The 13,919-nt window shown below is 50.1% G+C and overlaps 1 protein-coding gene across 5 annotated transcripts in view; it reads left to right on the plus strand.

The window, feature by feature from the left end:
• Positions 1-13,919, plus strand: part of atg2a (autophagy related 2A) — a 320,380-nt gene that overhangs the window by 292,573 nt on the left and 13,888 nt on the right. For all 5 annotated transcript variants that reach the window (XM_063036273.1, XM_063036274.1, XM_063036277.1 and 2 more), the window contains exons 36-38: positions 353-533; positions 6,646-6,715; positions 7,644-7,726. In XM_063036273.1, coding sequence (XP_062892343.1) covers positions 353-533; positions 6,646-6,715; positions 7,644-7,726 — 334 coding nt within the window. The remainder of the gene's footprint in view (positions 1-352; positions 534-6,645; positions 6,716-7,643; positions 7,727-13,919) is intronic.

Here is a 13,919-nt window from a genome sequence, read left to right on the forward strand (position 1 = left end):
GATGGGAATGTGGGGAGATGTGCCGGGGTGTGGGATCTGGGGTCCGATGGGAATGTGGGGAGATGTGCCGGTGAGTGGGATCTAGGGTCCGATGGGAATGTGGGGAGATGTGCCGGGGTGTGGGATCTGGGGTCCGATGGGAATGTGGGGAGATGTGCCGGTGAGTGGGATCTGGGGTCCGATGGGAATGTGGGGAGATGTGCCGGTGAGTGGGATCTAGGGTCCGATGGGAATGTGGGGAGATGTGTCGGGTGACCGTTCACTGGCTGAGCATGCGTGGGTAGTTGGTTCAAGCACATGTACTTTCCAGGTGAGTCTCACAGATTGCCTCTGCCCCTTCTCTGTGTTGCAGCCAAACCTGAATCCAGCCAGCGGGGCAGTGGAATCTTCGAGGCCGATTCCATCGGCAGGGAGACAGAACCCTGCCAGAGTGGCCTGGAGTTGCCTGAGATGACCGCCTCGATGGAGACAGCCTTCAGCGAGCACAGTTCCTCATCCAGCGCCTCGTCCTCTGAGCAGCCTATCTATTTCAGGTGTGCCTCGCCCGGACTGGCTGCCCCACACGCGTGCGGCTTATGTTTGAATCAAAGGCAGCATGGTCGCCTCCCAGCTCCAGAGAGCCACCTCATGCACTGTGTGTGTGTGTGTGTGTGGAGTTTGCACTTTCATCCTGTGACCGTGGGGTCAGGGGTTCCTCCTTCCCCTCCCTCGCCTGGGTACTCATCCCAAAAGAACGTTGCAGTTCGAGGCGGGAGAGGTTGTAAAGCGAGGTTGGAGGTTGGATTGGATAGGTCTGGGGAGACGACGGCAGGGAGGAGGCGAACAAAACCGGTGGCTGGGTCACAGACACGGTCGAGAGCAGAGAAACAGCAGTCCTTCGTTTCACACAAACCGCAGATGTAACTGAGCATCAGATGACAACGTTACTGCAGAGGAATCTGGTCGGACGAGATAAACGTCCTGATCTAACTGCAGAATGAACACATGGTGCTGTGCAGAAGCCTTAGGCACACCTATGCGAGGGGTGATTGATAACTTTGTGGTCTAAGGTAGAAGGAGTCAATTTTAGAAAACCTAGCACATTTATTTTTCAACATCGTCCCCTCCAACATGTACACACTTAGTCCAGTGGCCGTGGAGCATACGGATCCCTTCTTTGTAGAAGTGGTCCACAGCAGGGGTGATTGAGTTATACAGCTCTCGTTACATGCACATGCAGTTCAACTCTTTGAGTGAAAATGTAGAAAGTTTGAACTTAATAACTCATTTCCTTCTACCTTAGGCCACGAACTTATCAATCACCCCTGTTGTGGACCACTTTCTGGAGGTCCAAGATGCGGACTTCTACAAAGAAGGGATCTGTACCACAATCGCTGGACGAACTGTGTAAATAAATGTGCAAGGTTTTTTAAAATTGACTCCTCCTACCTTAGGCCACGGACTTATCAATCACCCCTGGTATATATGGAGCCAGAGTACCTAAGACTTTTGCAGAGTACTGTATAACGTGTAGTGGAGAGCGAGTTTATAAATCTGGCGGGAGCAAAGGATGTTGGGAATGGTGAGGGTGGGGCGCCGTGGGAGGGGTGTGGGACAGGTGGCAGAGAAGGAGTGTCAGGGGTGGGTGCAGACACACCCAGCCCTGAGACACCAGGCAAGGTCATTTGATTCCAAATAATTGGTTTATTGATCATTACAGAATGTCTCTCTGGTGCTTCCCATTCCCTCCCCTCTCCCTTCCCGTTTTCCCAGCCATGATTCCCCTCTCCCTGCCCCCTTCCCACTCTCAGTCCACAATAGAGACCCAGATCAGAATCAGGTTTATCATCACTCACACATGTCATGAAATTTATTTTTTTGTGGTAGCAGTATGTTGCAATGTATAATAAGAAAACTATGTAATCAGAAATACAGTGGATTCTGGTTAGCTGGGACACATCCGGACCTCTACATTTTTGCCTAATTAAGTGGATGCCCCAATTAGCAGAAGTTTCGCTCTCTCTGTCGCCCTCTCTGTTGCGCTCTCTCTCGCCCTTTCTCCGCTGTCTGTCTCTCGCACTCTCTCTCAAGTCCCTAACGTATCTGCCTCTATCACCACCCCTGACAGGGCATTCAGTACACCCAACCTTCTCTGTGACATCCCCCCACCCCCCCCCGCACTTTCCTCTATTCACCTTCTCTCATTTTAACCATCTCCATCAGACCTAAAGACATAGGAGCAGAGTTAGGCTATTCAGCCCATTTAGTCATGGCTGATCCATTTCCCTCTCAGCCCCATTCTCCTGCCTTCTCCAATTAATCAAGAACCTGACACCCTCCACCTTAAATACACCCCAATGACTTGGCCTCCACAGCCGTCTATGCAACGAGTTCCATAGATTCACCACCATCTGGCAAATGAAATTCCTCCTCATCTCCATTTAAAATGGACATCCCTCTATTCTGAGACTGTGCCTTCTGGTCCTAGACTCCCCCACCATAGGAAACATCCTCTCCACATCCACTCTATCTGTGTCCTCTGGTCCTAGACTCCCCCAATACAGGAAACATCCTCTCCACATCCACTCTATCTGTGTCCTCTGGTCCTAGACTCCCCCACTATAGGAAACATCCTCTCCACATCCACTCTATCTGTGCCCTCTGGTCCTAGACTCCCCCACTATAGGAAACATCCTCTCCACATCCACTCTATCTGTGTCCTCTGGTCCTAGACTCCCCCAATACAGGAATCATCCTCTCCACATCCACTCTATCTGTGTCCTCTGGTCCTAGACTCCCCCACTATAGGAAACATCCTCTCCACATCCACTCTATCTGTGTCCTCTGGTCCTAGACTCCCCCACTATAGGAAACATCCTCTCCACATCCACTCTATCTGTGTCCTCTGGTCCTAGACTCCCCCACTATAGGAAACATCCTCTCCACATCCACTCTATCTGTGCCCTCTGGTCCTAGACTCCCCCACGATAGGAAACATCCTCTCCACATCCACTCTTATCTGTGTCCTCTGATCCTAGACTCCCCACTATAGGAAACATCCTCTCCGCATTCACTCTATCAATGTCCTCTGGTCCTAGACTCCCCCAATACAGGAAACATCCACTCTATCTGTGTCCTCTGGTCCTAGACTCCCCCAATACAGGAAACATCCTCTCCACATCCACTCTATCTGTGCCCTCTGGTCCTAGACTCCCCCACTATAGGAAACATCCTCTCCACATCCACTCTATCTGTGCCCTCTGATCCTAGATTCCCCCACTATAGGAAACATCCTCTCCACATCCAGTCTATCTGTGTCCTCTGGTCCTAGACTCCCCCACTATAGGAAACATCCTCTCCACATCCACTCTTATCTGTGTCCTCTGGTCCTAGACTCCCCCAATACAGGAAACATCCTCTCCACATCCACTCGATCTGTGCATTCTGGTCCTAGATTCCCCCACTATAGGAAACATCCTCTCCACATCCACTCTATCTGTGTCCTCTGGTCCTAGACTCCCCCACTATAGGAAACATCCTCTCCACATCCACTTCATCAATATTTGATAGGTTTCAATGAGATTCCCTCCCACACACCTTCATTCTTCTAAACTCAAATGAGTACAGGCCCAGAGCCATCAATCACTTCTCTTACAATAAGCCTTTCATTCCAGGAATCATTCTTGTGAACCCTAATGCATTTTTGTCTCTGGAAAAAGATGCTGGCTGGCCACATTCCCAATATTTCTTATCATCTTGTACAACTCTAACAAGTCACCTCTCATCCTCCCTTGCTCAAAAGCGCCAGTTCACTCTTCCTGTCCTGAGAAGACATGTTCTCTAATCCAGGCAGCATCCTGGTAAATCTCCTCTGCACCCTCTCTAATCCAGACAGCATCCTGGTAAATCTCCTCTGCACCCTCTCTAATCCAGGCAGCATCCTGGTAAATCTCCTCTGCACCCTCTCTAATCGAGGCGCGTCCTGGTAAATCTGCTCTGCACCCTCTCTAATCCAGGCAGCGTCCTGGTGAATCTCCTCTGCACCCTCTCTAATCCTGACAGCATACTGGTAAATCTCCTCTGCACCCTCTCTAATCCAGGCAGCATCCTGGTAAATCTCCTCTTCACCCTCTCTGATCCAGGCAGCGTCCTGGTAAATCTCCTCTGCACCCTCTCTAATCCAGGCAGCATCCTGGTAAATCTGCTCTGCACCCTCTCTAATCCAGGCAGCATCCTGGTAAATCTCCTCTGCACGCTCTCTAATCCAGGCAGCATCCTGGTAAATCTCCTCTGCACGCTCTCTAATCCAGGCAGCATCCTGGTAAATCTGCTCTGCACCCTCTCTAATCCAGGCAGCATCCCGGTAAATCTCCTCTGCACCCTCTCTAATCCAGGCAGCGTCCTGGTGAATCTCCTCTGCACCCTCTCTAATCCAGGCAGCATCCTGGTAAATCTCCTCTGCGCCCTCTCTAATCCAGGCAGCATCCTGGTGAATGTCCTCTGCACCCTTCCTATAATGAGCTGACATGAAGTGAGCACAGTGTGGTGTAAACAGGGTTTTATAGAGGTGGAGAGGGTCTGTATCTCCTTGGTTCCTTTGGATGGGAGGCTGATTGTGCAAACAAGTCGAGTCACAGCAAGATCGTCAAGTAGTTGTCCATTGTTTGTCTCTGCCCTGGCTCAGTTGGGCTTTGGACAGACCCAAAGAGCCTTGAATGTGGTTTAAATTGGCTGACCCATTCACCTCTGTTCAACTTGTGACAGACACAGGATAATAGACCATGGCACCGTGGTCAGTGCAGGCATGAAGGGCCGAAGGGCCGTGCTCTGCTGTTCTGTAAATGACCATCCCCAAATCTTGTAACTACAGTCCTGTGCAAAGGTCTGAGACACCTTTATATAGTCAGGGGGCCTGAGACTTTCGCACAGTGCTGTAGTCATTTTATTTATCGCACTGTACTGCGGCCACAAAAAAAACACATTTCATGACGTGTGTGAGTGATGATAAACCTGATTCTGATCTGGGTCTCTGTTGTGGACTGAGAGTGGGAAGGGGACAGGGAGAGGGGAATCATGGTTGGGAAAAGGGGAAGGGAGAGGGGAGGGAGCGGGAAGCACCAGAGAGACATTCTGTAATGATCAATAAACCAATTGTTTGGAATCAAATGACCTTGCCTGGTGTCTCAGGGCTGGGTGTGTCTGTACCCACCCCTGACACTCCTTCTCTGCCCCCTGTCCCACACCCCTCCCACAGCAATATAAATTATATATTTTATAAATTAAAAATGTGTGTGTGTGTGTGTGTGTGAGAGAGAGTGATTAAGGCTGTTGTGCAGTGCTGTATGTCCCCTTGCTTGAGACTCTCCCACTCGTGAAAACATCTCAGTGTGTAACCTGAAGCCACGTATAGAACGGAAGTAAATCAAAACATGAATTTTAAAATTTATCGTGCCCCCTAGGCACCTTGTATATCAACACAGAATGTAAAGGGAGTTTAGAGAACAGCATAAGGACAGGCTTTCTGAAGTAATGTTTGTGGAGAGAAACACTGTTCAACTGGCATTAACGCCCACCTCCCACCGTCACAAACAGTAAGGTCACCCCGATTCTTCTGACTGTCAGAGTGTAGAACATAGACTCCCGGTCAGTACGGACATGGTGGGACATCCTATTGTCCCGTTCGATCTCCCGGTCAGTACAGACACGGTGGGACATCCTGTTGTCCCGTTCGATCTCCCGGTCCGTACTGACATGGTGGGTCATCCTGTTGTCCCGTTCGATCTCCCGGTCAGTACGGACATGGTGGGACATCCTATTGTCCCGTTCGATCTCCCGGTCAGTACAGACACGGTGGGACATCCTGTTGTCCCGTTCGATCTCCCGGTCAGTACAGACACGGTGGGACATCCTATTGTCCCGTTCGATCTCCCGGTCAGTACAGACACGGTGGGACATCCTGTTGTCCCGTTTGATCTCCCGGTCAGTACAGACACGGTGGATCATCCTGTTGTCCCGTTCAATCTCCCGGTCAGTACAGACACGGTGGGACATCCTGTTGTCCCGTTCGATCTCCCGATCAGTACAGACACGGTGGGACATCCTGTTGTCCCGTTCGATCTCCCGGTCAGTACGGACATGGTGGATCATCCTGTTGTCCCGTTTGATCTCCCGGTCAGTATGGACACGGTGGGACATCCTGTTGTCCCGTTCAATCTCCCGGTCAGTACAGACACGGTGGGTCATCCTGTTGTCCCGTTCGATCTCCCGGTCCGTACTGACATGGTGGGTCATCCTGTTGTCCCGTTCGATCTCCCGGTCAGTACAGACACGGTGGGACATCCTGTTGTCCCGTTCGATCTCCCGGTCAGTACAGACACGGTGGGACATCCTGTTGTCCCGTTCGATCTCCCGGTCCGTACTGACATGGTGGGACATCCTGTTGTCCCGTTTGATCTCCCGGTCAGTACGGACATGGTGGGTCATCCTGTGCTGTGTTCTGTCCAGTACAGGCGTCTGGGATTCACTATCTGGAGACCACTCGATCTCCCCCGTGGGCCGGTGTGTAGAGTGTGGGTAATAATGTGATGACCTTGACTGACCACGTGTCGGGCTTTGAGAGAACAGCAATGTGGGTCTGAGTTATAACGCCGTCTCTCTGTTGGACAGGGAATTCCGATTTACCTCAGAGGTACCCATCTGGCTGGACTATCACGGAAAGCACGTAACCATGGATCAAGTGAGTGATGCTGTCATTAGGTAACAGAGAGGACTCATTCAGTACATCTCTCCCTCTCTCCCCTCTCTCCCCCCTCTCTCCCCTCCCCTCTCCCTCCCCTTGCCCATCTTCCCTACCCCCCGCCCCCCACTCTCAGAATCATTTTTGTGAAGCTCCTTTGAACCTTCTCTAGTTTCAATACGAGTTGGCCTCCACAGCCCTCTGTGGCAATGAATTCCGTAAATTCACCATCATGGTGGATGCCTTAGATGTGGCGGGCCGAAGGTTTCTGTATGGGCCTCTGTAGTCTCCGTAGTCCTTTCTCATGCACTTTTCAATTAGACACTATTGACTATTACAGTCCACTGTCTGTTCATCGTTAATATCTGCCCACTCTTGAAATGAAAGAGCTACCATAATTCCTGCCACCATATCCATGGCCCCATGGTCCGAGCGGTGGTGTTACGGGCTGTTACAGGGTGTTGAGAGTGTTACAGGGTGTTCGGGGTGTTACTGGGTGTTACAGGATGTTACAGTGGTGTTACGGGATGTTCGGGGTGTTACTGGGTGTTACAGGATGTTACAGTGGTGTTACTGAGTGTTCGGGGTGTTTGGGGTGTTACTGGGTGTTACGGGGTGTTACCGGGTGTTACCGGGTGTTCAGGGTGTTGCGGGGTGTTACAGGGTGTTCGGGGTGTTACAGGATGTTACAGTGGTGTTATGGGGTGTTACGGGGTGTTCAGGGTGTTATGGGGTGTTACAGGATGTTACAGTGGTGTTATAGGGTGTTACAGGATGTTACGGTGGTGTTACGGGGTGTTACTGGGTGTTACGGAGTGTTACAGGATGTTACGGTGGTGTTATGGGGTGTTACAGGGTATTACTGAGTGTTTGGGGTGCTTTTTGATGGTGACCAGACGAGCCTCAGTGTTGTTTCTCTCCTCCGTAGGGCACCTTCGCTGGAATACTGATCGGACTTGCCCAGCTCAACTGCTCAGAACTCAAGCTCAAGAGGCTGTGCTGCAGACATGGGTGAGTGTCGGACGGGCAGTGGGATCACGTTGTGGAACAGCAGGAGGTCGTTCAGTCCATCAGAAGGCACGGGATCAGAATTAGGCCATTTGGCCCGTCGAGTCTGATCCGCCATTCCATCACGGACCAAGCCGTCTTCCCGTCCAGCGGACCGGCCCCCCCACATCCCGTCCAATGCTCTCCACATTATTCCAATAACTTGTAAACTTGATGTGATTCCTTAGGCCCTGATCTTTCCTTCTCGGGTGATTTGACGTTCCACTTGTTGAAATGGTCCACTCCCGCGTCATCTGGGGTGTTTCAGAAGGGTTGCTGTTGTACTGACTTCAGTCAGGCATCCTGTCAAAGGGACATTTATTTCCGTGGGACACGGGAGCAGAGTTAGGCCATTCTGCCCATCAAGTCTGCTGAGACGTTCCATCAGGGCTGATTTATTATCCCTCTCAACCCCATCCTCCTGCCTTCTCCCTGTAACCTTACTAATCGAGATCCTCTCCACCTCCGCTTTAAATCTCCCTGAGCACAGAGACACTGTAATGCCCACCTGAGCCGGTCCCGTTTGGCCACATTTGTCTTGTACTGCTCTGTGTATCCTGTCGGAGTGCCTTTCAGCTTCGGCCATTTCCTCAGGCAGTTTGTTCCTTTCGGGAGCCACCAATCAGCTCGGGGCGTTCCCGAGTCCTGGCTTCCATTCCGGTCCCGTTCTCTCCGTACGTCCTCCCCGCGGAATGTGTGGGTTTCCCCCGGGTGCTCCGGGTTCCTCCCACAGTCCAGAGACCTCCGGGTAGGTGAATCGGTCAGAATCAGGTTTAATATCACCGGCACGTGTTGTTGTGAGACTTGTTATCGCGTGGCAGCAGGGCAATGCAATACAGAACAAAACTGTAAATTACAGTCAGCGTTTATACTTTTTTAAGTTAAATAAGTGGTGCAGAAGGAGAGAACTATTTGGGTTCAGTGTCCATTCGGAAATCTGCTGGCTGAGGGGAAGAAGCTGTTCCCGAGTCGCTGGGCGTGTCTTCCGGCTCCTGGTAGCACTGAGAAGAGGGCGTGTCCCGGGTGACGGGGAGGCCAGTGCCCGTGATGGAGCTGACTGAGTTGATGGGTCATTGTAAATTTCCCCATCATTAGGTTAGGGTTCATCGGTTTTGTCGAGGGCTGAAGGGCTGGAGGGCCTACACCACACTGTATAGCTGAATAAATATACTGAGTACTGAATACGGAACTAGATTGCCTCTCGGGTCCTATTAAATCTCTGCCCTGGCACCTCAGAACAACATTGATCCTGTCTGAGCCTCCTGCGCCTTCACCCTTTATTTTCCTTTGCTCCGGTGAATAAAGTCCTATCCTTTCATCACAGGGATGGCTAACACACCTCGGCTCTTCCTCCGTTCAGCCTCGAGAGGCCATAAGTAGAGCAGCTGGTTCTCTCCAGCTGGGATCTGCCAGCTAATTCAATCCTGCCACTTCCGCCACGGACACGTCTGTCCAAGGCCACCTCCACTGCCAAGTTGAGGCGTGCCACGGAGTAACAGAGCAGTGCCTCATCCTCGGTGCTGGTAGTCTCCAACCAATTGGCAGGAACATTGATTTCTCTAACTTCCAGCAACCATCACCTCATCTCTATCCCCCTACCTCACCCTCTCCATCTGCCCATCACTTCACGCCACTTCCCTTCAAAGTTCTGACGAAACGTCGACTGTACCTCTTCCTGTAGATGCTGCCTGGCCTGCTGTGTTCCACCAGCACTTTTTGTGTGTGTTCCAAGGGTTGTGGGAACATTTCAATGCTGGGGCAAGTGAAGTTACCCTTCTGGGTTCAAGAGCCTGATAGTTGAGGTGTAATAACTGTTCCTGAACCCGGTGGTATGGGTCCTGAGGCTTCTGTACCTCCTTCCCGATGGTAGCAGTGAGAAGTGAAGAGAGTGACCTGGGTGCTGGGGTCCCTGATGATGGATGCTGCTTTCCTGCAATAGCATTTCATGCAGACCTGCTCAGTGGTTGGGAGGCTTTACCCATGATGTGTCCACTACTTCTTCACCTCCTTCCCTTTATTCCATGGTCCAGTGTCCTCTGCCATGACATCTCATCTTCATGATGTCTTTCCCATTCTCCTCTCTCCCTCGTCTGCCTAGCCCCCTCCCTGATTACCTGATCCAGCCGTCACTGGCAAGCTCTTGCTCCGTCCCTTTACACCGGCAGTCTCCCCTCTTTCCAGTCCAAATAAAGGGTCTTGACATGAATTGTCGACTGTCCATTTCCCTCCATGGATGCTGCCAGACCCACTGGCTGTTCCTCCAGCGTCTTTGGGTGTTGATCACCCTGTACCTAAGCAGATCCCACCAGCTAGGGAGACCACCAGACCATCTGGCCTAACCGTCTATGCAAGTGTTCATGGCTGATTTCAGCTCCTCTGCACTGCCAGTTCCCCATCACACTCGATCCTCGGTCTGGCAGACAAATGTATCCTTAGATATTAAATTAACGGTTTGGACTCCACCGTTCCCAGCGGCAGAGAATTCCAAAGATCCACCACTCAGAGAAGGTCCGTAATCCATTGAAAGTGGTGTCACAGGTAGCTAGGGTCATAAGGAAAGCTTCTGGCATGTTGGCCTTCATAAGTCAAACTATTGAGTACAGGAGATGGGTGTTATGTTGAGGTTGTATAAGATGCTGGTAGGTCTAATATGGGGTCACCTACCTACAGGAGAGATGTAAACAAGATTTGAAAAAGTACAGAGAAAATTTACGAGCATGTTGCTGGGATGAGGACCTGAGTTGCAGGGAAAGATTGAATAGGTTAGGTCTTTATTCCCTAGAAGGTAGAAGATTGAGAGGAGATTTGATAGACATATACAAGATTATGAGGAGTATAGATCAGGTAAATGCAAGCAGGCTTTTTCCACTGAGGTTGAGTGAGACTGCAACTAGAGGTCATGGGTTAAGGGTGAAAGGTGAAATGTTTAAGGGGAACATAAGGGGGAACGTCTTCACTCAGAGGGTTCTGAGAGTGTGGGACGAGCTGCCAGCACAAGTGGTGGATGCGAACTCGATTTCAACGTTTAAGAGAAGTTTGGACAGGTACAAGGATAGGAGGGGTGCGAAGGGCTATGATCCCGGTACTCTTCGAAGTTACAACCCCTTGTTTGCCTAACCTCTCCCGAAGCACATACCGCCTAACATCCTGGTGAACCTCATCTGCACCCTCTGCAAAGCCTCTATATCCGCCCTGCAATGGGGCGAACACAACTGTTCACAGTACTGCCTCGTGCTGACGCCCAGAAGAGAGCCGAGCATGGGCTGTGCTTTACATCGGAGCCTTTGTCTCTTGTCTGCCCCCGGAAAGCAAGCACTTATAAAAATAACAAAAATGCAAGGAATGTTTCTCCTCTGCCGCGTGACTGGGCCAAAGGGCAGCATTGTTATGTTGCTGTTCCAGGCAAGAAAAGAGGCACAATGTGGCGATTGTACACACGCTGTCCTAACATGCTAACGGCAGCAGAAAGTCCCCTTCCAACAACGAGCTCCTCTCGTTCCAAGCATGACTCCATCAGGTAGTCAGTACCAGGTTAAAGGAGACCACATTTCCTCCCCATCTTGAGAGAGCTGCTCGGCACTTTCTCAGTTCCACCTTGACCCCCCCATTCAGTCACTTCCACTGCCCCAACTGCGCCAAAGAATGCCTCTTCTCCGCTCGAGTCCTTTGATGACAGAAGATAGAACATTACAGTATGTTCGGTCCCTTCAACCTGCAATGTCTTACCAACGTTGCAGACCATAAGTGAGTCCCATATTCCCCTAAGTCAGGGGTTCCCAACCTAGCGTCCATGGTCCATGGCATAAAAAAGGTTGGGAACCCCTGCCCTAAGCCTTTCTTATCCATAAACCTGTCCAAATATATTCTGTGTTCTAATTCTACCCACTTCTACCACTTCCCCGGGCAGCTGGTTGCATATACTGTGTGGGGAAAAACTTGCCGCTCACATCCCCTTCGAATGGTGCCCATCTCACTGTAAACCTACACCCAAGCAACAGGCACAAAATGCTGGAGGAACTCAGCAGGCCAGGCAGCATCTGTGGAAAAGAACACAGTCGACGTTTCGGGCCGAGGCCCTTCAGCAGGACACCTTGCAGTATTAGGCATCCCTAATCAAAATCTGGAGTAACTTTGTTATCAAAGTACGTATACAACCCTGAGACTCATTTTCTTACGGCCAGATTCAGTAAATCCAATAACCATACTAGAATCAATGAAAGACCGTGCCAACTTGGGCGTTCAACCAGACAGCAAACTGTGAAAATACAAGAAAGAATAACTAAGCATTAAATATCGAGAACATGAGATGAAGAGTCTTTGAAAGTAAGTCTGTTGGTTGTGGGAACAGTTCACTGTTGGGGTGGGTGAAGTTGAGTGAAGTTATCCTCACTGGTTCAGGAGCCTGATGGTTGAGGGTAATAACTGTTCCTGAACCTGGTGGTGTGGGACCTGAGGCTCCTGTACCTCCTTCCCAATGCCAGTAGCGAGAGGAGAACGTGTCCTGGGTGGTGGGGGTCTCTGATGATGGACGCTGCTTTCCTCTGCCTTGAAACATCAACTGTTTATTCATTTCCATGGATGCTGCCTGACCTGCTGAGTTCCTCCAGCATTTTGTGTGGGTTGCTCTGGATTTCCATAATCTGTAGAATCTCCAGTGTTTAGTATACAGCACCTTGCAAAAGTCTGAGGCACATATATATAGCCAGGGTGCCCAAGACCTTTGCACAGGACTAATTTTATGTATTGCACTGTAATGCTGCCACAAAAAAAATTAATGACGTGTGAGTGATGATAAACCTGATTCTGATCTGGGTCTCTATTGTGGACTGAGAGTGGGAAGGGGGCAGGGAGAAGGGAATCATGGTTGGGAAAAGGGGAAGGGAGAGGGGAGGGAGCGGGAAACACCAGAGAGACATTCTGTAATGATCAATAAACCAATTGTTCGGAATCAAATGACCTTGCCTGGTGTCTCAGGGCTGGGTGTGTCTCTACCCACCCCTGACACTCCTTCTCTGCCACCTGTCCCACACCCCTCCCATGGTGCCCCACCCTCACCATTCCCAACATCCTTCGTTCCTGCCAAATTTACAGACTCTCCCTGTGCTCCATGTTGGTAAATACAGTACTGTGTAAAAGTCTTAGGCTCCCTCGCTATATATGAGGCTTTTGCACGGGAGTGTCTGCTTGTGCAGCAGTTGTTCAGAATCATTCTTCCTTGGTTGTTCCTGACTCCTCCATTCACCTCACTGGGGATCACTAGAGAGGTGTGGATTGGAAATGGTGTTGGGCCTTAGTAGGAGTTCTGGCTAGCAGTCCAGACACTGTCCATCCAGCACAGGGGAGCCAAGATCAGAATCTCTTTATTGCCAGTATGTGGAACACACCAGAATTGATTGTGGTTCGGTGCCAGGCATAAAAACACAGGACAAAACCAGAACAGACAACACAATAACAACCTGCACTTTAAAAGACAACAGTGCAAACTGCCATGATTGATCAACGATTAGCAGAACCGTCACATGTGCAAACGTCAGTAATCAAATGTAAATAAATGTGAACACGCAGTACTGTGCAAAAGTCTTCGGCACATGTAAAATAAAGCTCTGTAAAGTGAAGATGCTTTCAAAAATAATGCAATGAAAAGTTTGTAAATCTCAAAGTACTATAAAGAGCAGTAAACAGTAAAAAATCGTATCAATATTTGGTGTGACCATCTTTGCCTTTCAAACTGCATCAGTTCTCAGGTACACCGTTGTGCAGTTTTATAAGAAAATCAGCTGGTAGATTGTTCCAAGCATCTTGGAGAACTTGCCACAGTTCTTCTGCAGACGTTGGCGCTCTCACTCGCTTCTATCTCTCCAGGTAATCCCAGACAATCTCGACGATGTTGAGATCAGGGCTCTGTGCAGGCCAAACCATCTGAAACCAGATAAAAAATCTAGAGTGCTTAAGACTTTTACACAGTACTGATGTCCTGGGATTTTCACACATTACGGTCTCTAAGAGTTTACAGAGAATGGTGAGAAAAACAGGAAAACATGTAGTAAGCAGCAGCTGTGTGGGTGAAAACACCTTGTTTCTGAGGGAGGTCAGAGGGGAGTGACTGACAGGAAGGTGACAGTAATTCAGACAACCACACGTTACAACAGTGGTGTGC

Source organism: Mobula hypostoma, chromosome 30, assembly GCF_963921235.1.
Source record: "Mobula hypostoma chromosome 30, sMobHyp1.1, whole genome shotgun sequence".
Classification (NCBI taxonomy): Eukaryota; Metazoa; Chordata; class Chondrichthyes; order Myliobatiformes; family Myliobatidae; genus Mobula; species Mobula hypostoma.